Source organism: Mixophyes fleayi, chromosome 2 (genome assembly GCF_038048845.1).
Source record: "Mixophyes fleayi isolate aMixFle1 chromosome 2, aMixFle1.hap1, whole genome shotgun sequence".
Taxonomy (NCBI): domain Eukaryota; kingdom Metazoa; phylum Chordata; class Amphibia; order Anura; family Limnodynastidae; genus Mixophyes; species Mixophyes fleayi.
This window is the reverse complement of record NC_134403.1, coordinates 65,256,447-65,282,272: the sequence shown is the minus strand read 5'-3', so window position 1 is coordinate 65,282,272 and position 25,826 is coordinate 65,256,447. Positions and strand designations below refer to the sequence as shown.

At 39.4% G+C, this 25,826-nt stretch overlaps 1 protein-coding gene across 1 annotated transcript; it reads left to right on the top strand.

Annotated features, from left to right (window-relative positions):
- The first annotated feature begins 7,523 nt into the window (after nucleotides 1-7,523).
- LOC142141063 (keratin, type II cytoskeletal cochleal-like) lies at nucleotides 7,524-16,528 on the top strand. The gene is made up of 9 exons (XM_075199149.1): nucleotides 7,524-8,102; nucleotides 8,911-9,119; nucleotides 10,795-10,855; nucleotides 11,163-11,258; nucleotides 12,541-12,705; nucleotides 12,807-12,932; nucleotides 13,512-13,732; nucleotides 14,783-14,811; nucleotides 16,215-16,528. Exons 1-9 carry the CDS (start codon nucleotides 7,689-7,691, stop codon nucleotides 16,355-16,357), a joined length of 1,464 nt encoding a protein of 487 aa, XP_075055250.1. The 5' UTR covers nucleotides 7,524-7,688; the 3' UTR covers nucleotides 16,358-16,528.
- The last annotated feature ends 9,298 nt before the right edge of the window (nucleotides 16,529-25,826 follow it).

The following is a 25,826-nucleotide window of genomic DNA, read 5'->3' as shown; positions in this document are numbered from 1 at the left end:
TTCCTCCAATTGAATGCCTTTGAGAATCTCTAAAATATGGCTAGTGTCCCTCAGGGAGCTTTTTTGATGGGTAGCTAAAAGCTGTAAAAAAAATCAATATAACTTGATAGGCTCAATCGTCACCATCATCATCATCACCATGTATTTATATAGCGCCACTAATTCCGCAGCACTGTACAGAGAACTCATTTACATCAGTCCCTGCCCCATTGGAGCTTACAGTCTAAATTTACTTACATACACATACACACACAGACAGACAGAGACAGAGAGACTAGGGTCAATTTGATAGCAGCCAATTAACCTACTAGTATGTTTTAGGAGTGTGGGAGGAAACCGGAGCACCCGGAGGAAACCCACACAAACACGGGGAGAACATACAAACTCCACACAGACATAAGACCATGTTCAGGAATTGAACTCATGACCCTTGTGCTGTGAGGCAGAAGTGCTAACCACTTAGCCAACCATCCTGCCCAACCATGCTGTTCAATGTGAGTGAATCTATGCCCGAGACGATGTGTCTACCGGGTGGCTTAGTGAGTGATTTATGGACTTTGGGCAGTTGATATATTACTGGTAATATCAGAGCCAATTGCAACCAACATAAGCAGATCAACCAGTCAATCAGTAGTAGGCAGAGCTTAATTGTACACGTGTCGATAATAGTAGTATTATAGCCGGGTACCCAGCGGTTGTTCCAATGATCTCCAGTGTAGATGGCAGCAAGAGGGATCTTTGTGTTGTGGAGAGAGTCCACATGCATTTTCTGTATGGGTTAGATGTAAAGGGCGTTAACAACATGCTTCGTCCAAAAAGGACTTTCTCAAGGATGTATATTCCAGTGTTTGGCTATGTACCAATAAATTCCCATCCCACTTGCCAAGAGTTCTTCTGATTGGATGGATAACGTTATATAGAACATATATGTGCATTTGGCTAGTAAAAACCTGTATATGTAATCGCAATCAAAGCTGTCCATTAATATATGTTCCATCATTCATTGTCATATACTCTAAATATATTGCTCTTAAACAGTAATACAATGCCAAGATCTTAAGTTATTAAGTAATAGTGGGAAAAGATCCACAATAATTAGAGATGGGTGGGCTCGGTTCCCCAAGAACCGAACCCGCCCAGACTTCACCTATCCGGGTACGTACTCGGGCGCCAATTCGGAATCAAAATCGAGGCAAAACGTCATTGTGACGTCGTCGGAGCTCTGTTCTCACGATATTTGAAATCCATAAATACCCTCCTCCACAGCAATGCATCGCCATTTGACAGAGGGAGAGAGCAGGGTTAGGTCGTAGGCAGCATTAGAGCAGGGAGAGAGCAATTATTCTATACATTATACTTGCAATTATTCTTGAAATTCTTCTAGCAATTGTTATAGCAGGAAGAGAGGAGGATAGAGGAGGCATTTTTGCAAACATTACCAACAGTTTGGGGTGTCATATTCCCTCCACCAGAAACTATTTTCTGGCTGCAGATAGTCTTATCTAGCAGCACTATCTATTGAATATTTTGCACTACTAGTGCTTTGGGGTGTCCCATATTCCCCAGTGCGAAACCACAATTTTTCTGGCAGCAGAAAGTCATATCTAGCAGCACTCTCTTTTGAATATTTTGCACTACAAGTGATATGGGGTGTCCCATATTCCCCAGTGTGAAACCACAATTTTTCTGGCTGCAGAAAGTATTATCTAGCAGCACTATCTATTGAATATTTTGCACTACAAGTGCTTTGGGGTGTCCAATATTCCTCAGTGTGAAACAACAATTTTACTGGTGTTGAAAGTCTTATCTAGCAGCACTATCTATTGAATATTTTGCACTACAAGTGCTTTGGTGTGCCCCATATTCCCCAGTGTGAAACAACAATTTTTCTGGTGTTGAAAGTCTTATCTAGCAGCACTATCTTTTGAATATTTTGCACTACAAGTGCTTTGGGGTGTCCCGTCCCATATTCCACAGTGTGAAACCACAATTTTTCTGGCTGCACAAAGTTATATCTAGCAGCACTATCTTTTGAATATTTTGCACTACAAGGGATTTGGGGTGTCCCATATGCCCCAGTGTGAAACAACAATTTTTCTGGCTGCAGAAAGTCTTATCTATCAGCACTATCTATTTAATATTTTACACTACAAGTGCTTTTGGCTCATTTAAATGGATTCAAATCAGTCCACATATGAGCAGGATCAGCAAGCAGGTGCTAGCACAAGTCCTGATGGTAGTCTTCCCTGTACGTCATCTGGTAAAGCCTATGTGAAAGTACATAGTCTTTTTAAATCTGAGAAAAAACTGTGTTAAAGCGAAAAAGAACTGTAAATGAGGAAAAGTTAACTGCTGATAAAAATTTTTTGCCAACATTCCATTCTACACACGCAGTGGCAAAGAAAGAATGAGGCCTTTCTCTATTAGTGGCATATCAAAAAATGTTACTGAGCCTTCTTGTATGGTCACTCGTGACCAAGCAAGTCCAAGTAATTTGGAGTCCAAAAGTGGTGCACAACTACGTGAAAGCCGAGCTGAAAAAAAACAGTAAGGCATTAGAGGAAAATATATGCTCAGAATCAGAAATGACAACAATCCCTGTGGAGAGTCCATCCATGTTAGTGTACCCATAAAGAAGGGCCCTTTCAGCATTTCTGCTGATGTGTGCCTGAACAACCAGAGTATAGCCGGTGATACACCAATTGAGGATGCCACTTTGGAATTTGAAGAGGATGAGGGAGAGATTTGTGTAGGCCACGGGGGCGCTAATGAGGAAGTTGATGAGGATGAGGTTGTTTGTGTAAGTCCTGCACCAGTGTCAGCAGTTCTGGCACGTGACAAGAAAAAGGCTATTGTCATGCCTGGGCATAAAACAAAAAAATCCACTTCTTTTGTGTGGAATTATTTCTACCCAAATCCAATAGCCATTTGTAGTGTATGTCAAGCCACAGTCAGTCGAGGGAGGGACCTTAACCATCTTGGAACCTCATCCATATTATGCCATTTGACAAGAGTTCATGGCAAGCTGTTGGGAAAAGCTGAAAGTTCTTCCAAAAAAATTACAAGCACTCCATCATCAGCTAGGACCCTTCGGTCACCAACATCCCACCACACCATCCTCATCAATATCCTCAGTAGCGCTTGGAGTTAGCCCTGCATCCCACTTAGTAAGGCTGGATGACTCCTGCACTATAATTGATTCCTCTGAAGAAAGCGTTAGTCCCACTGCTGCTGCTGTTGCATCTGCTAGGGGTGAATCTTCATCCCAGAAGAAGGCCAAGAAAAAGAGCAGTCCTACATTACAACAATTAACTGTGAAACAATCATTTACTAGGGGAAGCAAATATGACAGCAGTCACCCAATCGCCAAGCGAATCCCAGACACCATAGCTACCATGTTAGTGTTAGATCTGCATCCAATATCCACAATAAACGCAGCTGGTTTTTCACAGATAATTGAGGTTTTGTGTCCGCGTTACAGAATTCCATCGCAACATCATTTTTCCCGTAAAGCTATTCCACAACTATACCAAAAAGTGTGTAAAAATGTAGTGATTACGCTGAAAAATGCCATTCTGCCCACTTTCCACTTAACCACATATATGTGGACAAGTGGAAGTGGGCAAACCAAAGACTATATGACTGTGACAGCCCACTGGGTTGGTCATTCGCCTTCACCAGCAGGAACAGCAGCAGCATGTACACCACTACATAACATTTGTCACAGACAGGCCACTCTTTGTATCACCGGCTTTACTAACAGGCCTACAGCTGATAATTTGTTATGAAAACTAAGAGATGTGATTGATACATGACTTATACCACTTGGACTCTCCCTAGGATATGTCATTTCTGATAACGCCAACAATATTGTGCAAGCATTACAGCTGGGTGAATTCCTTCACTGTTTTGCTCACACCATAAACTTGGTGGTGCAGAGCTTCCTAAGAAATAACCGTGAGGTGCAGGACATGCTTTTGGTAGCCCGTAAAATTTCGGTGCATTTCAGGCATTCTACCACAGCATGTAGGAGATTGCAGCAGCTGCAAGAATAATTTATTTTGCCCTGCCACCAACTGAAGCAATAGGTGGTAACAAGTTGGAATGCCAAACTTTATATGCTTGTGAGGATGGAGAAACTGCAAAAAGCCATCCATGCTTACTCCACAAGCCATGACATTGAGAAAGGACGGGGAATGTATTTTATTCCAACACAGTGGATAATACCTTCCATGTTGTGCAAGGTGCTGAAACGATTTGAAGTAGTCACCTGTGAAGTTAGTTTAGACACTGTTAGCTTGAGCAAAGTGATTCCCCTTATTCGACTTTTGGAAAAGCAGCTTGAGAAATTGAAGGAGGAGATGAAACAAAGCAATTACGCCAAGTATGTCGGACTTGTAGATTAAGAACTTTAATTGCTTCGACAGGATTGAAGAGTTATCAACATCTTGAAATCGGATCATTACATTTAGGCGACTGTGCTTGATCCTAGGTTTAAGAGCTATGTCTTATCTTTGTTTTCAACTGTCCCAGATCAGAAGAGATGCAATGAACTCCTTTTGAGCAGGTTGACAGCTGGAGTGGTATGTGACACAATAGCGTCCCCTCCTTCAGTTCCTCAGGCTACTGCTGCTAGGAAAAAAACTTAGCGCTTCCAAGAGACCCAGTGATGATGTAGATGATTTAGCAGAACATTTTGACATCTGGTCTGATCTAAAAGATTTGCCCAAAAATCGTGGCACCTCTGCCGTAACGCCACCTACTATCAACATCCATAGAATGGTGGAGGATTATTTTAATGACCGCATAGAAATAGGCATGTTAGTCAGTCTCTTTACATACTGAGATGAAAAAAAGGCATTGGAGACCCATGTTCAAACTCGCTTTGCAATACCTAAGCTGCCCACTCTCCAGTGTGTACTCGGAAAGAGTTTTTAGTACAGCCGGGAACCTTGTCAACAATAGGCTTAGGAGGCTACTTCCTAAAAATGTCAAAAAGATGATGTTGATCAAAATGAACTACAAATTCCACAAGGAAGGGCTTTACCAGCAATTACATCAAAATACAGAGACTTTTGTAATGGTGGAATCCAGCGGGGATGAATTAGTGTTGTGTGAGGATGATGACAGTGTAGATTGCAGGTGCTGGGATCTAGCTAAGAGAAGGAAGCTAGCTGATGCTGGAATGCTTATTAATATTTTGGGTATAATGGCATGTTGGCAATTTAATGTTTTCTACAGTAAAGTTTCACCTTTATTAAAGATGTGTTTTTTTCACATTTTTTATTTTTTACTTTTTTTATAGAGACTTCTGTAATGATGGATTCCAGGGGGGATGAATTAATATTGTGTGAGGTTGATGTACACACTGATGAGGGTGAGGATGAGGCTGAAGATGATGACAACAACATCTTGCCACTGTGGAGTTCATTGACAGCACTGTTAGCTTAGCTGCCTTAAGCCCAATGTTAGCTTGTTTTGTGGGAGGCTCAAACAAACCAAGCACTTCAGCCACAAAAGTGGCATTCCTTGTCGTTGAAGTGCTTGGTTTGTTAAAGTGTGCATGTCCTTTTTAAGATCTAACATAAGGGTGGGTGGGAGCGCCAAAGGACAATTACAACTTGCATCACTGTTCTTTCCTGACACTGCTGTATGGCACTGGCAATGTTTCCTAGATGTAATATAAACTGATGTATGTTTGAGCCATTGTTCTAACCAGCCTCTTGCTGCAGTCTTACAGTTCATTGACAGCACTGTTAGCTTAGCTGCTTTAAGCACATTGTTAGCTTGTTTTGTGGGGGCCAAACTAACCTAGCATTTCAGAAACAAAACTGTCACTCCTTGTCGCTGAAATGCTTGCATTGTTAAACTGTACCTGCTACCCTTCCTGTTTCTGTGTGAGTTTGTTAAACCTTTTTAACATATGGATGGGTGGGAGTTCCCAAGGACAATTCAATTTTGCATCACCTTTCTTTTGTGCCACTGCTGTGTGGCAATGTTTCCTAGATGTGCTATGAACTGCTGTGTGTTTGTGTCATTGCTCTGTCGCTTAGCATCCAGAGAGCTTGCTGCAGTCTTCTTCCGAAAGTGGATGAAAATAATATTGTGACTTGTTAGGTGGTCAAAATTGACTTGAAAAGTTTGGAAATTAGTGTTATTGAGGTTAATAATAATGTAGGAAAAAAGCAAAATTATGTGATTTTAGCATATTTAACAATGTTTCTAAAAAATACAGATCCAAAACCAAAACACGCAAGGGCGGTTTTGCCAAAACCAAAATCAAAACCAAGACACAAACTTAATACAGATCCAAAACCAAAACCAAAACACGGGGGTCAGTGAACATCTCTATTAAATAACAAGTTAAGTACCTTTTTAAGCATTCATCTCATTTCTCTTAACTGCCCTTCTACAAATCATTATCTCATTTTCAATATCTCTCTGGAGGAAACAAAATATGGCTGTCAGGCACAGTAAGTCTGATAACTACACACAGGCTCATATCTTTTAGCATGACATGTCAAAGTGGGGGTTATAAGGGTCAGGGTATTACACAGACCATACAGAGCTCACACAGAGCTCACAGGGGCAATTCAAGGACTCTTTGCTCACTACATCATGTGTCATGTGACTGTGTTTGCCAAATTAGTCCAGAACACAGAGCAGAATTATAAATTATTAACAACAGCTTGAAGAAACAAACCAAGGGAAAAATGTAAATAACAACTTTCTTCTTATAGCCTGCCACAATGATTTAGGTTAAAAAACCACACCTCAATTCATTGGATTGTTGCATTAAATTTGTTAGTTTACACATATTCAAGTGCATTGTGCCTTATTTGAGGCTTATTGAGCTGAAATAGTGTTCTGATTTTCGATACCTCTGTGATGTTATAAATTTCAGATCCTTCTGACTTACTATAAAAATCTGTGGGACAACACACAAAAGAAGGAACATCTTTAAATGTGTACAAAGTCTGTTGATGAAATTTAACCAGAATAATCCACCGAAAGACTATGTGCACTTCAGTAACAGATGATAGTCTACAAATACAATTGTGTGACAACATGATCAGACCTTTGGACTGTCTCTACATGACACTCTTTGTGTTTTACCAAAATGTTCACTTTTTCCACTGCAAAGTACATCAGAAACCCACTTCACTTGCATCATTCATTATTCCAATAACATGACTACCATATAACCTGTAAGTGTTGGGAATGTGTTATTTTACCCAATAATATTAAGGGGGGTAAACGGACTATAATATATCCATATGTTAAACAAAGTTTTATTGTATTCTTTCAAAAGCCAGACATAGACTATTAGCTACATGAAGTAATATTACAAATTAATTGTGTATAATCAAAGCACCTATTAATCCACTATACATAGCTGACACTATAAAAATTATATTACTGAGAAGGTGAGACGGTATGATTGAACCACAAAAATTATATAGTTTTATTATAGATGACACTTGTATACAGATGATACATACAGCTTTGATCAAACAGGTGTGTTGCTCATATGTTTTCTGTAAATGTAGAAAATGATGCTACCAATGTAATAAAAGTGGTAACACCCAGTTCAAGTATAAAAGCAGCAGGTGTCTGCTCCACAAGGCAACGGCTGACTTGACTCCTCTTAGTAGACTGTGCTTCACATCCTCTGTAGAAGAACCATCATGTCTCATCACTCCATCCTCTCCTCCTCTGGGCACAAGGGCTTCAGCTCTTGTTCTGTTGCTTTACCTAAACACTCCAGCTCACACAGCATCTTCTCACACTCTTCTAAACATGCAGGACATGGTCACAAGGCTCAGCATTGCTATAGCAGTAAGAGTGCTCACAATTTTGGATCAAAGGGCCATAAGATTTCAGCAGCAAGCTTTCATGGGAGAAGTGGATTTGGTATTGGTGAGACCAGTTATGGTTTTGGAGGACTATCTGGTTGTGGAGGTATCACCTCTGTTACTGTCAACCAGGGTCTCCTAGCGCCTCTGAACTTGGAAGTTGACCCAAACATCCAGAGAGTAAGGACAGAGGAGAAGAATCAGATTAAAGGTCTCAACAACAAGTTTGCCTCCTTCATTGACAAGGTACATAACTGCTGTAAAGGGTTTGAGTTCATACTGTCTTAAAAACAATTAGTTTGGAATATGTATAAGAGCAGCATTCTGATTATATTCCCATGTCTAGTATTATATATTTATTATATTTGTTACTTATATTTGTGGTAGTAATTAAATGTTCTCAGTTATTTTCTGTGGCCCTTTCAAGAGTTCTACTTTTTAAAAGCATTTATATCCTGGCTAGATATCTCATTTGTTTGCATATAAAATCTAGACATATTTTTTTTTCAGCTACCGATTTTAATTGCCCCAAAGTTCATTAGTGTAATGAAAAATCCTACCCAGAAAGATGCAACAATTTTGCTGCAGAACACTTTCATACTTCAGTTAGTAGAAGCCACAAATATAAGAAATGCCCTATTGAATTTAGTAATCTGAAGCAATGCAGAGCTTTTTAAAAATATTTTATTAAGTAGAACTAGTGATCTATATAGAGTATTTTTAATACTGCCATTTCAAAATATCCAACACTTCTAAACTTCCACTTGAGAAGTGTTAATCAGTGGGATTCGACTTCCAGCATGGAGTCAGAGGGAAGTGGTTTCCCATTTGAAGGCAAATTGAATTAATTGCTTTGTTTGGTTTGGCCTTCCTCTGAATCAACTCATGTTTATGAGGATTCAGGGTTAAACATGGATATAATATTTATTTATGTAATACAGTTTTACAGCACATGTATTATTATACTTGGATAACCATATAGTTTTATATTCATAATATATAGTGAAGATATATTTTATTTCTTATTTTGTCCATTCATTTTTGATTTGCTTAGGTGAGATTTTTGGAACAGCAGAATAAGATGCTGGAGACTAAGTGGGCTCTTCTACAAGACCAAAATACAGCCAGATTTCAGATTGAACCTCTGTTTGAAACTTTTATCAGCAACCTCAGGAGGCAGCTGGAGAATCTGGAATGTGAGGGAGCTCGTCTGGATGCAGAACGAAACAGCATGGAGGGAACTGCCGAAGAATTAAGGAGAAGGTATTTAAATTACAGTTTGTTGTTTCTTTTGTTTTGTTTTATTAAGAAAAGAGGCTTGTAGACTTCTTTTACAATAAGTATAACTATTTTTATCTGACCTGATAATTTGGCCACTGGATTGCATTGTTCCAGTAAAGAAAATTAATCAGATATACCGTAACAGTCAAAGTAGTGTCAGAAAAGGTACAAATGTTATATCTGACCTAATCAATTGGCTACTGGGTTACATCAGTCAATTTCAGCTTTTTAAATCCCAGGATACATTTAAAATGGGAGGAGTGTGTTCCATGTCATAGAGAACAATATATGATTGACTGTAAGCTGGACAATGTTCAACCAATCAGATTGCTGCCCTCTCCAATTTGCAGAATCCCCCCCCCTTCCTTTCTAATTTCCTGTCGCTGGATTGGTGTTAAATGGGAGAATTGCCTATTAAAAAAAGTAGAGTGTACTCTCTTGAGTCCTATGTCATTTATGGTAGGTAGATCTTTATGATCATTTTTTGCACAAGTCATTGTTCAATGCAACTTAATGTACATGTATCATACTTAACTGTAATTTGTACAAATACCTTGCTCCCTAACAATTGAATACAAATATTGCAGTTTATTTGTAGTCATCAGAGAGTAAAAGAAAATATGCAATTTATTCTAATTTGTTGTCTGTACATATTAACTGCTAACTAATGATTCCATGTATATATTTTTGTTTTATTATACTAAAATAAAACCTAAATGGTACTTGTAAACAGAGTGAAATTCAATTTCAAATTAATTTTATAAGTTTGCAAACTGTGTACTCAGCATAACTTTATGTATCTATGAATGTTCTGGCAACTGTCATTTTTATACATTAGACTGTTCATTTACACAATGAGTTTACACCACGCAAACCATATTGAAAACTTAATTTGCCTAGACTGAGACAAGAAGTTAGAAAAATAAAAGGTGTCTATTTATTAAATTCTAATTCCCCAGATTTTACTTTACCTTTCTAAGCTTCATTTTTTGCATTCAACTATAAGTAAAGTATACATTATTGTGATATATTTGGTTGGAATAATAAAACTGGAAGAAAACATTGAAACAGTCATTGTGCGTATTTATGAAATGTCAGGTGGGCAAGGTCAATGTTACTGGAGGAAAACAGTACAGAATTTAGTTTACACTGTTTGATCTAGACTTGTTAAATGGAGCATTGGTTTACCTTTATATTATATTCTTTATAAGTTTGATTTTATTTCTTAAACATTGAACTTCTTGTTTTTTATTAACACACAGTATACTCTGGTAATAGACTTATGAAAATATGTAACATACATAGTAACATAATAACATAGATGATAAGCTTGAAAAAAGACACCAGTCCATCAAGTTCAACCTTTTGGATCTCCAGCGATCCAGCACTTATATTTGAAATTGATTCAGAGTAAGCAACCGCCAATCTGTTTCAATTGTGAAAATTCCCCCAGACCCAATATTGCAGTCCTATTTTTACCCTATATCCACTACTATACTTCATTTTAATTAACAGTCGTATCCCTGGATACATTTTTCCGCTAAAAATTTGTCTAACACTTTCTTAAACATATCTATTGAATCTGCCATCACAACCTTCCCTGGAAGTGAATTCCATATCTTGACTGCCCTTACTTTAAATATTATGTAATTTGCAGGTATGAAGAGGAATTAAACCGACGTACCGCTGTAGAGAATGAATTTGCTGGACTAAAGAGAGTAAGAGATAAACAATACTTAATTTCCTTAATTGCCATTTTAAAGTGACATTCATAATTAAAGTGACTGAAATTTATTGATAAACAATGTTCTCTCTCTAACACAAAATGTAATATATTTGAAAGCTTGTTGCATTATTTTAAATTTGCAAACAAAAACGAAATCATTCAATATGATTAATACTCACACTTATGGAAAATATACATTATATGGAATATTTGATTACAATCATTATATTAAATTGAATTTGTATAACTCTTCACAATCAAATAAATGGCTTTGTAATTAAATGTGCTTTAACCTGTAGGAGGTCGACGCAGCCTTTATGAACAAAGCTGAGCTGCAAGCCAGAGCTGACTCCTTGACTGATGAGATCAACTTCTTAAGGACTCTGTATGACGCGGTAATGTTTGTGTTGCTACTTTACTTTAACACCTGTCTTTTTTTAAACTGGGTCCCTCCCATATGATATTATTTTGATATTATAGGGACACAAAAATGTCTTTATTGTCTATAACTAGGTTATTCTATAATATATGGGTCATCACTATATAGATCAGAGAATTTTGAGAAGAACAAGAGATATCATGTGGAGAGTACAAACTGCTGAGTTTAACTATTGCTGCTCTGTGTATTGCAACCATCACACAAACTTTATATGTATAATATTTATGTAAAAGCATAAAACACACACTCATGGAATTTTCCTTAGTGCTATGTCACTTAATAAACAAATTAATACATACTCTGTATTTGTGTTAGTATCTGCTCCTGTGCATTGTGCTCTTCGACTGAATTTAAAACAGGGACATTTCTTGCTCTTAATATTTGCTGTGACTTCACTGATAAACCCAGGAATCAAACTAAAGGGAAACTGTCTATCACTAACAATGTCCAACTATATTGTCTGCACATCACAGGAGCTGCCCATGACTTTAATAGACACATGTGGTATACTTGAAGTATGTGTGTTGTTATCAATATCACAATTACTTGTAAATCATGGCCATTTAGATGTCATCACCATATGTAAAAATAATTTTCACTAGATTTGTGATCAAGCAGCTCTATCTATTTTCTACATTTTGTAGACCCTGAGTTAGACATAATTCATCATCAACCTTCTAAATCTCATTACTGTTCAATGACATATCCACAAATTTCTAAGAGTCAGTATTTTATTTTTAATGCTATTGTAGAGTAAGAATTGAACAGAGTAAGAATTTAATTAATTACAAGGCATACAGAACAATAATAATGAAGACCCTGCTCTCAAATTATTACAATATAACTGAATCTATATAATTTGATATCAACAGTACCAGTTGTGTATTTTGATAAATAAACAGTTAAGAGATGTATTATTCAGAATGCTAGTGACAGATAACAGGTCTTTCTGTAATGTGGAGCACCATGTCTAAAACATATCAAATAAGGTTTTAAAGTAGCAGGTGTCTATACTTACTCTATAGGTGACTGTAAGAAAAACCACTTGGCGATCATATCTGTGTGTCTGTATTTCATCCCACAATCAGCAATAGTTTACTTTTTCTCATTGGTTCAATAAACTTCCTATTTAAGAGATTTCTAAATAAGAGATCCCATATCTGTATTAGATTAATGTGATGTTGATTGCCTTCATAAACCAAGTGTAAGACTTATTATCATTTTTCCTAACTCTGCAGGAGATTGGTCAGCTTCAAGCTCAGATCTCAGACACTTCAGTTATTGTTTCCATGGACAACAGCCGAAATCTGGACATGGAAGGTATCATCGCTGAGGTCAGAGCTCAATATGAGGACATTGCTAACAGGAGCCGAGCTGAGGCTGAGTCCATGTACCAGTCAAGGGTGAGTTTGACAAGCAGGCATATACTACAAATATAATTACATACATATTGGAGTACACTAAAATGACTAATAATAACATGTTCTTCTACTTTCAATCACAGTTTGAGGACCTGCGCATGGCAGCTGGAAGAAATGGAAATAATCTGCAGAACAGCAGGAACGAGATCACTGAACTCAACCAAGCCATTCAGAGACTTAAAGGAGAGATTGGCCATGCTATATCCCAAGTAAGGGCTTTTTCCACTCAAAATGGAATTCAAGTTATTTATATATGCAACATTGTATTTCCTGTATCTGGTGAGTCACCGAATCTGGCAGGTCCCCTGGCATCTTCTCTGGTCAGGAGAGACTCACTGCTAATAGTTGTCAATGACCAACACATTGTCTGTAGGGTAACAACCTGATTCAGTGGGAACTAGCAGAGCATCACTGAACTGTTTCAGACATTGGAGGACACTCTTACCGATGCTAACTTTTTTTATACAGATAGCAGGAAAGGCAGCCTCCCCTAATGTCGGGAGTAACGCCAAATTTGGTAAATTATTGATAAACTGCTAGATAATATGAGTAAGTTTTGCATTTATGTTTCATTTAGAGAACTACACTAAAAACATAATTTTAAGTTTTGAGTGGAGACAAGTGGTTTGTTTCTGCGAAGTCACACAAGTGGTTTGTTATCCTAAGGAAGTGTTGTTCTGGAAGTGACAGAAGCACATTATTCCTGTTATTTCTGACAATGACAGTATTTCCCATATTACTCTCTATTACACCCCAGTTTAACAAGCATTATTCTATTGTTGTCCCAGCGTGCTGCACTGGAAACTGCTGTCAATGAGGCTGAAGAACGTGGAGAAGAAGCTGTCCGAGATGCCAAGAATAAACTGGCTGAGCTGGAGGCTGCTCTACAGAAGGCCAAGCAGGACATGGCTCGCCAACTGAGAGATTACCAGGAACTGATGAATGTTAAACTGGCTCTGGATATTGAGATTGCGACATATAAGAAGATGCTGGAAGGAGAAGAGTGCAGGTGAGTCTAATATCCAAAACCAGGGGTTCTCCACCTTATTCATTCTCAAATATTCTAAAACAGATCCAACCTATTTCACAAATGAATTCCTACATATGCTACTAATGCTAGTAAATCCACATATGTAACCATAAAACATAGTTTTATATACACTCTTGCAAACAGTTGTCTCCATCCAAGAGAAGAGATTTATACAGACCTTTTTTTTTTTACCTAAATACACCTCCCTTATTCAACCCCACGTAGATCCCAGCCATCCTTCTCCTATCCATGCATTGCCCAGTTCCCTCTCCTCCTCCTTGAGGCCTGTAAAGACAGCTTGGTCTATTTGATAAGCAACCAATGTTTTCCTCAGTGGGTGGGTGGGTTTATTATTTGGGAATATCTCCAGTACTTCACTAAATGATGACATGCATCACAAGCATACCGCATGTTGCCTTCCTGTCCTATATTTTATCCGGTTACCCAACTCTAGAACTATCGGGACATTTAGTACTAAAAATTCAATAACAAGTGTTAATTCAGTACATAAATGAGCAGACTCAGAAGTGGAGAAAAGGCCAAAGTTGTTGCTAATTATTAGCATGATATAAGTTTAGAATAACAATAAACTGCTATGGCAGGTTGGTGGTTTGTAGAAGGATGACATTTTGACGCCATGGCCTAGTGGTGAGGCAACCATTAATGAACCAACCTTTGTTTTGCTCAGTGAGGAAAAGGTTATTGCCCAATAGTATATTTAATACATTACTAAGTAATGTCATACATCACAAACATATTTTGTAGAATACACTGAAGTTAAAACACCAACTGGCAATCTCACAGTCAATTAACAACATTGCTTACTTCACAAACCTATCAAAGCTACCAGAGAAGCTTTATCTAACATAAGTTTTATCATAAAAATTCAATTTAAATAAGAAAACGTAGTTATCTCCACGCAGGTAAAAATAAACAAAATCTGAAATCTTATTTAATGTGTATAATCCTTTATTTTATAGTATTTTGTGATATTAAGCATTAATAATATGTATATCTTTTTTTTTATAGGTTGGCTACAGACGGGCCTGTTAACATTTGTAAGTAAATATAATCTGTAATAATTAAACATTTGAAACAATTTGAACATACAAAGTCCCATACTTCAAAAACCTGTGTCACTTATTAGGCATACTACTAAAAAAGGATAAAAACATTGTAATAACAATAGATTTTGCTAATACACTAAATATCAGTTCATATGAGTATGGACTGTATTTTTAGAAGATGAGTGTTAAAGAAGATGTCCACATACTTATTTTTGTTGTAATTAATATCCTCCAATTGATAGTAACACATTATTATTTATTTCACTCTTCCCTTAGGGCCATCACAAAGCTGCATGTTGTGTTTTGACAGCGGAAATGCTATGCTGTGATGGGAACATCGTTTCCTGTTCACTTTAATATCACACTGACTGAGAGCAACTCCGCATATCCTCTCTTTAGATTGTCCTGGTTTCTTGGGCAGAAAATTGCAGCATTCTAAAAAGCCTGTTTGACCCAAACCTTCTGTTTGGAAATTAAACTTACAATTATCAGATTCTCTGCACTGCTCAATGTTTTGCAGAGTAGTCTTGGCTGCTTGCAAAAAATTTTTTATAAATAGAGAAAAGAGGGAGAAGTGAAATAATTATATGTCAGCTTGAATCGCCATCTAACACGCAAATAAAAATAACTTAAAAAATATGCTTATTATTCTGCTAGCTACCAACAGGTTAAAAAAATTATTTTTCAAATCGTGGTATTATCAAACGGAGAATATAAATTTTAAAATTGTGTGGTAACCTTTTCTGACAATAAATATTTAGTTGCTAAGTTGCCATTTTAATACCATGTTTAACTCTGTCTATAACATTTTGCCTTATTAATAAAAGAAGAAAAAATGCATTATTCACTTATATTACAAACAAGTACTGCAGTATAGTCTGACAGAGTTATAATGTACATCAAGATAGAATGAACATAAAACGGCAGCACAAGGCACATAGTAAAAACACCTGTACTAAACTATTCAATGTGTATTGAGGTTCTCATATCTAGATCGGATTGTAAAACATTTTGTTATCACCAAACATGAACAATTAGAGGGAATGGAAACCCCCAGCAACATTTAAATATTCACCACAATTAGAACTTGGGGGGACTTGTAGCAGCTGGGTTTACTTGGTACAAAGAATGTGGGTAGCATGTGTGGTGATCACTTGACATTCACAATCAAAACTGGTACTCTTTCATCAATCAGTTACTCCCTGCTTCTGCCGACTCCAACTGCTGGTGGTTTCCATCAAGCTTAGATTATTATATTTCAGTAGATAAGTCTAACTTAATGCAGATTTTGTTATATTTATATGCATTTTACATTTATTTTCTCATTTATATTGACAGCTATCTGTTGTTCACAATAGCTACAATGGTAACATTAATGTTTGTTTTTTGCTTAGCTGTTCTGCACTCCAGCACTGGGGGAAAACACCATTCACGAGAAATGTCCCATTCAACAAGTGGGCATCATCATCGCAAAGCAGGATTCAGTTCAAGCAGCCACGTCTCCAAACACCACTCTAGCCACGGTCACCATTGTTAAACAGGATATGTAGACAACTTTCCAAGACACTTCACTGCATTATACTCAAGGAGAATATCCTGTTGAAAGAGCTGTCTTTATGCAATGTCTATTCACAAATTTTCACTCCTTCAAAAAGTGCAAAATGCCATTTTTTTCTTCTGCATCATGTATACCTTATGACTTAATCTTTTTCTGCATTAAACTGATTTTCAAATGGTATCATTGTCACTCAATTTACTATAAATGTATTTAAAAAATTTTAAATCAAATTTGTTACATAGTTTAAATATGCCAATTTAAGCTCATCAGTATCCCTTACAAATATTCACGTGCCTTTACTAAACTGAATTGAATATCCAATACCTTTATTCTCCGAATTATTTGACCTGATAAAGGGAGGTGAGGTGTTCATCAACTTAGACCTCAGAGGGGCATAAAACTTAATCTGTATTAAAAAGGTGATGAATGGAGAAACACTTTCAATACCCATGATGGACATTTTGAGTATATGGTCATGACCTTCAGATTATGCAATGCTCCTGCAGTTTTTAAAAATTTTATCAACTAAATTTTCCAGGATGTCTTTATCAGTATATGATGGTGTACCTAGATGATATTATTATTTTCTCCCGCGATCTTCCTACCCATCAGGAGCATGTGGCCCAAGTCCTGTCTCGCTTTCGTTACCATCGACTGTACTGCAAGCTCGGCAAGTGCATCTTTGAAAAATTTCACAATCCTTTTCTCAGCTGCCTGGTTCCGCACTTTAAATGGACCCCAAGAATCTTAGGGCCATATCAGATTGAACTCAGCCCGCTAGAATCAAGGCCATCCAATGATTTATAGGCTTCACCAATTAATATTAGCACTATATCAAAGTCTTTTCTTTCATAGTAGCTCCTCTTCTCCAAACATTGACCACCTGAGGTGATAGAAGTCTTTAAATATCTCAATGTTACCTTCAACTCTGCTCCAGTTCTTGAACAAATCCTTGCTGCTCATCCTTTCTTTTGGATGCAGACAGTCTTATCACAACAAGCCTCCTCAGGGAAACATCACCCATGTGGGTTCTTCTCTCAGAAATTCACTTCAGCCAAGAAAAACTATGTAATTGGGGATTAAGGTAGCTTTGGAAGAATGGAGACACCTGTTGAAGGGGCTACAATTCCCTGTGATCATTTACACGGACCACAAAAATATCCCTTATTTGCAAACCGCATTGTGTCTGAATCCACGCCAGGAGAGGTAGTCAATATTTTTCTTCCGCTTTGATCTTGTCATCACTTTCCATTCAGAAGAACCAGAAGGCTGGTGCACTGTCTCGGTATTTTGATCCATCTGATATGGAACCTCTGATAATAAAAAAAATCATTCTGGATCCTAAATGTATCCTGGCAGTTACCCCTTCCAATCAGAGTTCCTTAAGGGGAAACCTTCATTCCTGCCATCTTTTTACAACACGCCTCAAATAAGCTCACGCTTCTCGGTTTTCTAGACATGCCAGCACTAAGAAGAACAAAGATCACATGTAGTTTTTGGTAGCCTTACTTACATTCCGATGTGAAGGAATTTGTTTCTTCCTGCTCCACTTGTGCTTGAAATAAAGGTCCACAACAAGCACCGTATGGTCTATAAAATCCTGTACCCATTCCCAAGCGTCCATGGACCTATATGTCAATGGATTTCATTACTGACCTTCCATTGTCTAAGGGCTGCTCAGTTGTGTGGGTAATTACCGACCGATTCTCTTGAGCAGTTCATTTTGTGCCTTTGAAAGGTAAACCCTCAGCCTTCACTTTTGCTCAACTATTTAGAAAGAAAATCTTTAGTTACCATGAAGTCTGGCGAACCTGTGGCTCTCCAGATGTTGTGAAAATATAAACCCAGCATGCTTTGTCAGACGATAAACAGCACATGGATGTACAGAAGAAATAGTCTCAGATCAATTACCCAATTTGTATCCAAATTCTGGAGAGCTTTTGCCGAACCACTGGAGTCAAACTTGATGTGAGTGACTTCACTATACAGTGCTGTGGACTTAGTGGCACTTTACAAATAGCTGCTGCTGCTAATGGTGATGAAACGTAACTTTCAACAGCCTACCATCCCCAGTCAAATGGCCTAACTGAGAGGACCAATCAAGAACCGGACAAAAATCCTCAGAATGTACATTTCAGCCAAACAGGACGATTGGTTTGACTTACTACATTGGACAGAGTTGCTCATTATAACCATTATCATGAATCCACCTCAGTTTCTCCCTTTCATGCCCTCCAAGATTTTCATCCAAAGCGTCCCTGGCTACCATCTTCTGGAGTACCAGCAGTGGATTCCCTGTTCCAAGACCTATCGTTGCTGTTGTCTCAGGCCAATGAGAAATTCATTCAAGCCTCCTATTGGAGAAAAATAACTCCTTCATTAACTCCTGGTGACAAGGTTTGGTTTTCCAACATGTAACCATGAAGAATGAGGAGGGGATAAAACAAGACAGTTCTGTAGGATGTCAAGGCCTACGAAGAGGACAGTTTTGTAGGAAGTGTCCATTACTGACACAGTAAATACAAAATTTGCTAGTCCTTCTGTACCACCGCTCCTCTTCAGTCAGATGGGGGCATGGACCACCTGCTAGCCTGGAGTTTGTAACAAAGTGGTTCTTGAATAAATGCAAGCTTGCGGTAGCACTATTAAAAGATGTTGTTTGCACAGATTCAGTAACAGCAGAGAAAGTAGGTTGAGATATATCAACAGCATTAGAATTGGAAGAGACAAAATCTGACAGTCTCTTGAGTGGGTTTGTGAGTAAAGCAGAAAATTGAGCCAGCTGAGAGAGTAACACAATTATGTCCATTTGCAGTGTCTGTAGCAGAGGCAGTTCAGTCATTTGTAAGGCATTTTTGCAGGAAAAAACAAATGGACACAATTGCAGTAAGAGTCCCAGGAAAAAATCTGAAGCAGGATCATTCACTTGACTCCAAAGCTGTACTTTTTGCTGCTCATACTGTCATGCTTCAATATAAATCACAGCTATGGAGCCTGGGATGTGATGAAGCATAAAGGTGTTTATTGCTCAGAAAATACAGATAAACCCACTATAGCTGAAAGTGCACAGGGAATACTGCAGACACAGGTATAATGGTAGGTGGATAGAGATCTGGAGAAGTGGTGTAGCAGCAGAATGTGAAGCCCCAGGGCACAGGAGCAGCAGGTAGAACAAACCATAGGGAAGGCAGGAAACAACAATGACCAGCAAGGTTAACTGGAAGGGGTAGGTATAAGCAGAAAAACAATCAGATGCTGGTGATTAATTAGCTCAGCAAGGTAATGCCTAGTAGTAGGAAAAAACAAGCACAATAGCAGCAACTCTGAGAGAGGTACTCCTGGAGAAACATTCAATGAACACAAGAATAGAGTGCAATAATCCCAGAGGGAGGAGCTGTCAAGATAAAGCAGCATCCTGAGGCAATACTGCAGAGAAAGCGAGGCAGATCCTGACAGGGGTATTGTAAGAGACTATACTTACCTCACTCCGGGTCCCGTGATATCAGCTCCGGCAATATTCCTCATCCTCTCGCACTGACTGTCAGTCAGTACAAGAGGCTTCTGATTGGGGATGCATTCATGTTATAGTGGGGTGGGGAATTTGAAGCCCCTGCACTGATTAAGACGGCTCTGTATACTAGATCAATGTCAGAGCAATAGATTTACCTCCTTGACATCTGGCTCCCATGGTTCATTGTTCCTGCAGTTATCAATGTGCTTCCAGTGTATGACCCTGCTTGTTTCTTGACTTTGACTTTGAATTCTCCTTCTGGTACTTTGTTTCCCACTGGTATTTTGGACTCAGATTGCTGACTGCAATTCAAATCTCCCTTCTACCTCTTATGTCTGTACGTGTCCCAGACCCTGGCTTGTTGACTAAGTCTATTGAATAAAATATAATTGAGGAGTTGTTGCAGCGCTATCGGGTTTTCAATTAGCAGAAAACTTAAAACTATATAAAACTTGTAATACAAAGAGATCTTATCAGATGTTAAAATTACGTTTATAAAAAGGATTTAATCTATATGTGTGCATAGTACTATTTGGAATGTATCATGGTAGAATATTGAATGTATTAGATGTATTTACGAAGATTATTTTATGGTTCATTTTGGGCATTCCGTAAAACAATCTCCAATAATTCAACTTAGCCCATGCGCATCCCGATATTTTGTTTAGACTGTACCAAATTTATGTAATGTATCCTGTATATATGTGGTTTAACCACATCAGCTGGGTTATTACCTACAGGCTTCAGTTACTAAAGAGTAACGGAGCTTATGTAATATATATCGGAATTTGTACATCATACAGCTAAATCCCGTGAATCATAATCCTAGCGGAGATTGTATTTGTATGATTATATATCAGTTACTAGTAAGATATCAGTTGCAGAAACAGCTGACTTGTATTTTCATCTCTCCTCTTAATTGATGAGGATTATAACTTTACATATCTATCATATCTATGAATAATTCATACGATAATGTAATGAATAATTGGAATCTTAATTTCTCTGTTAAGATTAGTATCTTAACCGACACGGGGGGATTTATCTGGTTCATAACGGGTTTTAACATTTTGTGTTTATTTGAAAGTTTTTGAGAAAAATGCTAGACATGTGGGCGGTCTTTAATGTTTATCACTGAAGTCCTGCACACGTTTACACCATATAAAATTATTTTTTAAAGATTTTTAATTTATTTAACATCTGGATAGCGTTACTGTTAGGATAAGATATATTTTATACAATTGACATGCATTTGAATACGTACTGTTCGCTTCACTATATAAAGCGATCCCTTACGGACTGATTCATCACCTTGAGAAAGACTTTTGAAGTTGAAACGCGTTGGTGATACCTGGACAGGGGAGTTCTAATTGCCTGATTTACCGGTTTGGTGATTATTCCATCGAGATTCTAACCACTGAGGTCTTTGGTGCACATAAGATTTCTTTGAGCCTGATTTCATCCACCTTCTGGTACGGGCAACTATATCCCGATTCCATGGGTTTTTATATGTTTTAATAAATTGTGTTCTTTACGTATTACACAAGCATGTCTTTCTTTTTGTATATATGATTTGCTATTCCGTGGAGAGGCGGGGACCGGAGAGTTTTCTAATACTATCAGCTGCTGCAGATTTGCATCTAAGATCAGTCTGACCCGTGATGATCGGCAGTGGATTTTTTGGAGAAAACGACAGCCTATTATCCGGTCAAAGTAACCGCTACGTGAACATCTAACACTACTTGACTGTAAGTCTATTTCTGATAGATCGCTATTTGGGATATCGTACTTTGTACATGAAGAATACATTTATTTCAAAAGTCAGTAGCTGTTAGAATTTCCAGCAAACTGTTCATCATTTTCTCCGATTATTACTACTTTCTATTGTTGGCAATATTGCAAGATAAAACTTACAGTTGTTTATAGACGTAATTTTAACATCTGATAAGATCTCTTTGTATTGCAAGTTTTATATAGTTTTAAGTTTTGTGCTAATTGAAAACCCGATAGCGCTGCAACAACTCCTCAATTATATTTTATCTATAAAATCAGTTTGCAGCTTGTGTGCAGCTGTATCAGGAGTGGTTATCTGTCGCAATCGGTATTCCAGCGCTTAGTGTGGACCCATATCTGTTTAATCTAAGTCTATTGAATATTACTGGCATTACCAAACATTTATCACGACAGAGGGTGCAGTTGTGAAAGTGGTGCAGCAAAGTCAACCTAGTAGAGAAGAATGATGGGAAGTGAGATACAGCAGCAGGGGATGGCTGGTAAAATGGAGGAGAAATGTGTTGGCAAACCAGTGACAGTATGGGGTGACTAGAAGCAGGGACAGTGGAGTGTGGCAGATGATGTGCCTGAAAGCAGGGAATGGGAAGTGTGGAAAATAAGGTGTCTGAAAGCAGGGAAGAGGGTGTGTGGTAGATGTGGTGCCTGGAAACAAGGAAGGGGTATTACAGTAGATGGGGTGCCTGGAGTGTGGTACATGGGATACCTGGAAGCTGGGGGGTGTGGCATATGGGTCACCTGGAAGCAGAGAAGAATCAGTGTGGCATATGGGGTACCTGAACGCAGGGAGGAGGAATCTGACACATCGGGTGCATGGAAGTGTGGCACATGGGGTGCCTGGACATAGGGAATGAGAAGTGTGACACATGGGATGCCTGTTCGAAGGGAAGGGGGAGTGTGGCACATGGGGTCCCTGAAAGCAGGGAAGGGAGAGTGTGGCACATGGGGTGCCTGGACATAGGGAATGAGAAGTGTGACACATGGGGTGCCTGTTCGAAGGGAAGGGGGAGTGTGGCACATGGGGTCCCTGAAAGCAGGGAAGGGAGAGTGTGGCACATGGGGTGCCTGGACATAGGGAATGAGAAGTGTGACACATGGGGTGCCTGTTCGAAGGGAAGGGGGAGTGTGGCACATGGGGTCCCTGAAAGCAGGGAAGGGAGAGTGTTGCACATGGGGTGCCTGGACAATGGGAATGAGAAGTGTGACACATGGGGTGCCTGTTCGAAGGGAAGGGGGAGTGTGGCACTTGGGGTCCCTGAAAGCAGGGAAGGGACAGTGTGGCACATGGGGTGCCTGGACATAGGGAATGAGAAGTGTGACACATGGGGTGCCTGTTCGAAGGGAAGGGTGATTGTGGCACATGGTGTCCCTGAAAGCAGGGAAGGGAGAGTGTGGCACATGGGGTGCCTGGACATAGGGAATGAGAAGTGTGACACATGGGTTGCCTGTTCGAAGGGAAGGGGGAGTGTGGCACATGGGGTCCCTGAAAGCAGGGAAGGGAGAGTGTGGCACATGGGGTGCCTGGACATAGGGAATGAGAAGTGTGACACACGGGGTGCCTGTTCGAAGGGAAGGGGGAGTGTGGCACATGGGGTCCCTGAAAGCAGGGAAGGGAGAGTTTGGCACATGGGGTACCTGGACATAGGGAATGAGAAGTGTGACACATGGGGTGCCTGTTCGAAGGGAAGGGGGAGTGTGGCACATGGGGTCCCTGAAAGCAGGGAAGGGAGAGTGTGGCACATGGGGTGCCTGGACATAGGGAATGAGAAGTGTGACACATGGGGTGCCTGTTTGAAGGGAAGGGGGAGTGTGGCACATGGGGTCCCTGAAAGCAGGGAAGGGAGAGTGTGGCACATGGGGTCCCTAAAAGCAGGGAAAGGGGAGTGTATCACACGGGGTGTCTGAAAGCAGTGAAGAAGAGTGGCAGATATATTAACACAGAGATACAGATATAGACACAGTATATTAACCCTTTACATACATACACACCACATCCCACAGTATATTAAGCCCTTAAATACACACACACCAGTCCCCACATTATGTTAACCCTTTACATTTAACAGTCCCTACCGCAGGAATGTCAAACTCAAAACCACAGTTTAGCTAAGTAATACCCCATTCATACTGCACCAAAATCCCGGGTTTTTGCCGGGGCGAGCTCAAACGACCCGGGTCTTGGTGCAGTATGAATGGTACAAGTCAAAAATCCCAGGTCTAAAAACCCGGGTCTTCAACCCGGGATTTATCGAGGGGTAATTCCCAGGTCGGACCCGGGTTGCCTGCACTATGAATGGTGCAACCCGGGTTTTTCAACCCGGGTTGCACAGAAAACAAGCTGATTGGCTGTCTGCCTGTCTCTGGAGGATGATGTCATCGGTGGAGCCCGTGGAAGATTCGAGAAGGAGTTTAGGAGAAATGGTGGATGGTGGAGTGCAGATCAAGCTGAAGCAGAATCGGAGTTTGTTGGAGAAAATTGCTTTTATTTTATTATGGGTTAAAAAAAACAGTCACCTTTCAATGACATCACCATTTTTCAGCCAATGAAAACTGCTCTGGTGATGACTCCCACAAATTGCCAGGGCACAGACTTGTGCAGTATGAATGGGGTCAACCCGGGAAATTCCCGGGTCCGAGGTGCAGTATGAATGGTGTTTCTGAGCTGGGACGCTCCGAGCCCCGGCAAAAACCCGGCTTGAAAAACCCGGGATATTGCCGGGGCGGCAGTATGAAAGCGGTATAAGTCTAAGATTGTCTGGGCCGCAAGAAAAACCAAAGAGAAATAAATAACCATTGTCAGCACAAACAGGTAATACATTTGATAAGAAATCAACAAAACTGTCATATTAATGTACCTGGACACCAACTTAACAAACAAATAGCGATAATGTTTTGAGCAGAGTCACAAATTACCAAGTACCAAGCAGTTCGCTTGAATTTTGAAAGCGTACTGTTCTGACTGCGTGCGTATACAGCGTGTGTGGAGGGAGCAAGTGTAATGGGTGCACGCACGTGTCACATGACACTGGTGGAGAAGGTTGACTGAACTCACACAAAACTGTTCTGTTGTATTCAAGGAATTTTCATGTCATTTATCTGCATAAAATAAAACGCGGGCCACATTCCACTTGTTTTCCCATAGTAATAGGGGGCCTCAAAAAATATGCATTTTTGACATGTCTGCCCTACAGCATGTTAACCCATTACATACACACACAAGTCCCCTCATTTTATTAACTTTTTGCATACACACATTTACTAAAACTCACACAAACACACTTAATAATCAAACTTACCTTATCTATGCCTCTGTCTGCTTCCTGGATGTCTCTGAGGGTCCTGAAGAGAGGAAGGATTGGGGAGGAGAGAGAAGGGAGGTAAGGGATGGCCCCCTCCATGCTGAAACAAGAAAGAGGAGGAAATTTCTCTCTCCTTCAGTCCATTATTGGACCAGCCTCATAAGGCATATGCAACCACGCCTACAGTACTCCAAGGAAAAGGGGATGAACTATCTGGGTACCTCGGTTGGCCAGTTCGACACTGACCTCTTTTGCTCTCTCTCTCTCTCTCTCTCTTTCCTTCTCTCTCTTTCTGCTCTTTTTGTCCCTCTATCCCTTGCTGTCCTCTATTTATCACCTTTTGCAATATCCTGTGGTTCCACTTGCTGTGATCCTACGTCATATCTTACTCACCTGCTCCCTGCCACCTTTATGCCTCCTCATCCTCTGCAATCCTATCTCCTCTCCACAGACATTCAAAACAGTGGAAATCAGTTTGAGGCACAAGGAGCAGAGAACAACCATTAATCTTCACATAAGTGAAAACTTTATTTTCTTACAGCTCATGTTTTTCTGAGAACGGCTTTCGTTTTTTGGTGTGTTTTTTCACTTAAAATGCACACTTCAGTACTGGGGAAAGGTGCTGTTGCATAAACTTGCTCCAGGCTCCATGGCTCCACATTACACCTATGCTTCCAGGGCCTAGGGAAACAGTGGTCGAGGAGGGGAGGCCTGTCAGCTTAAATTGTACTGTGATCCACAGTTTCTGATGACAGCCCTGCCAGCAGCTGTATTGGGATTCCAGCAGATCTTTGAAGCAATACTGGTGTGGTGAGACATGGTGTGATGACACTCCTGAGAACTACTC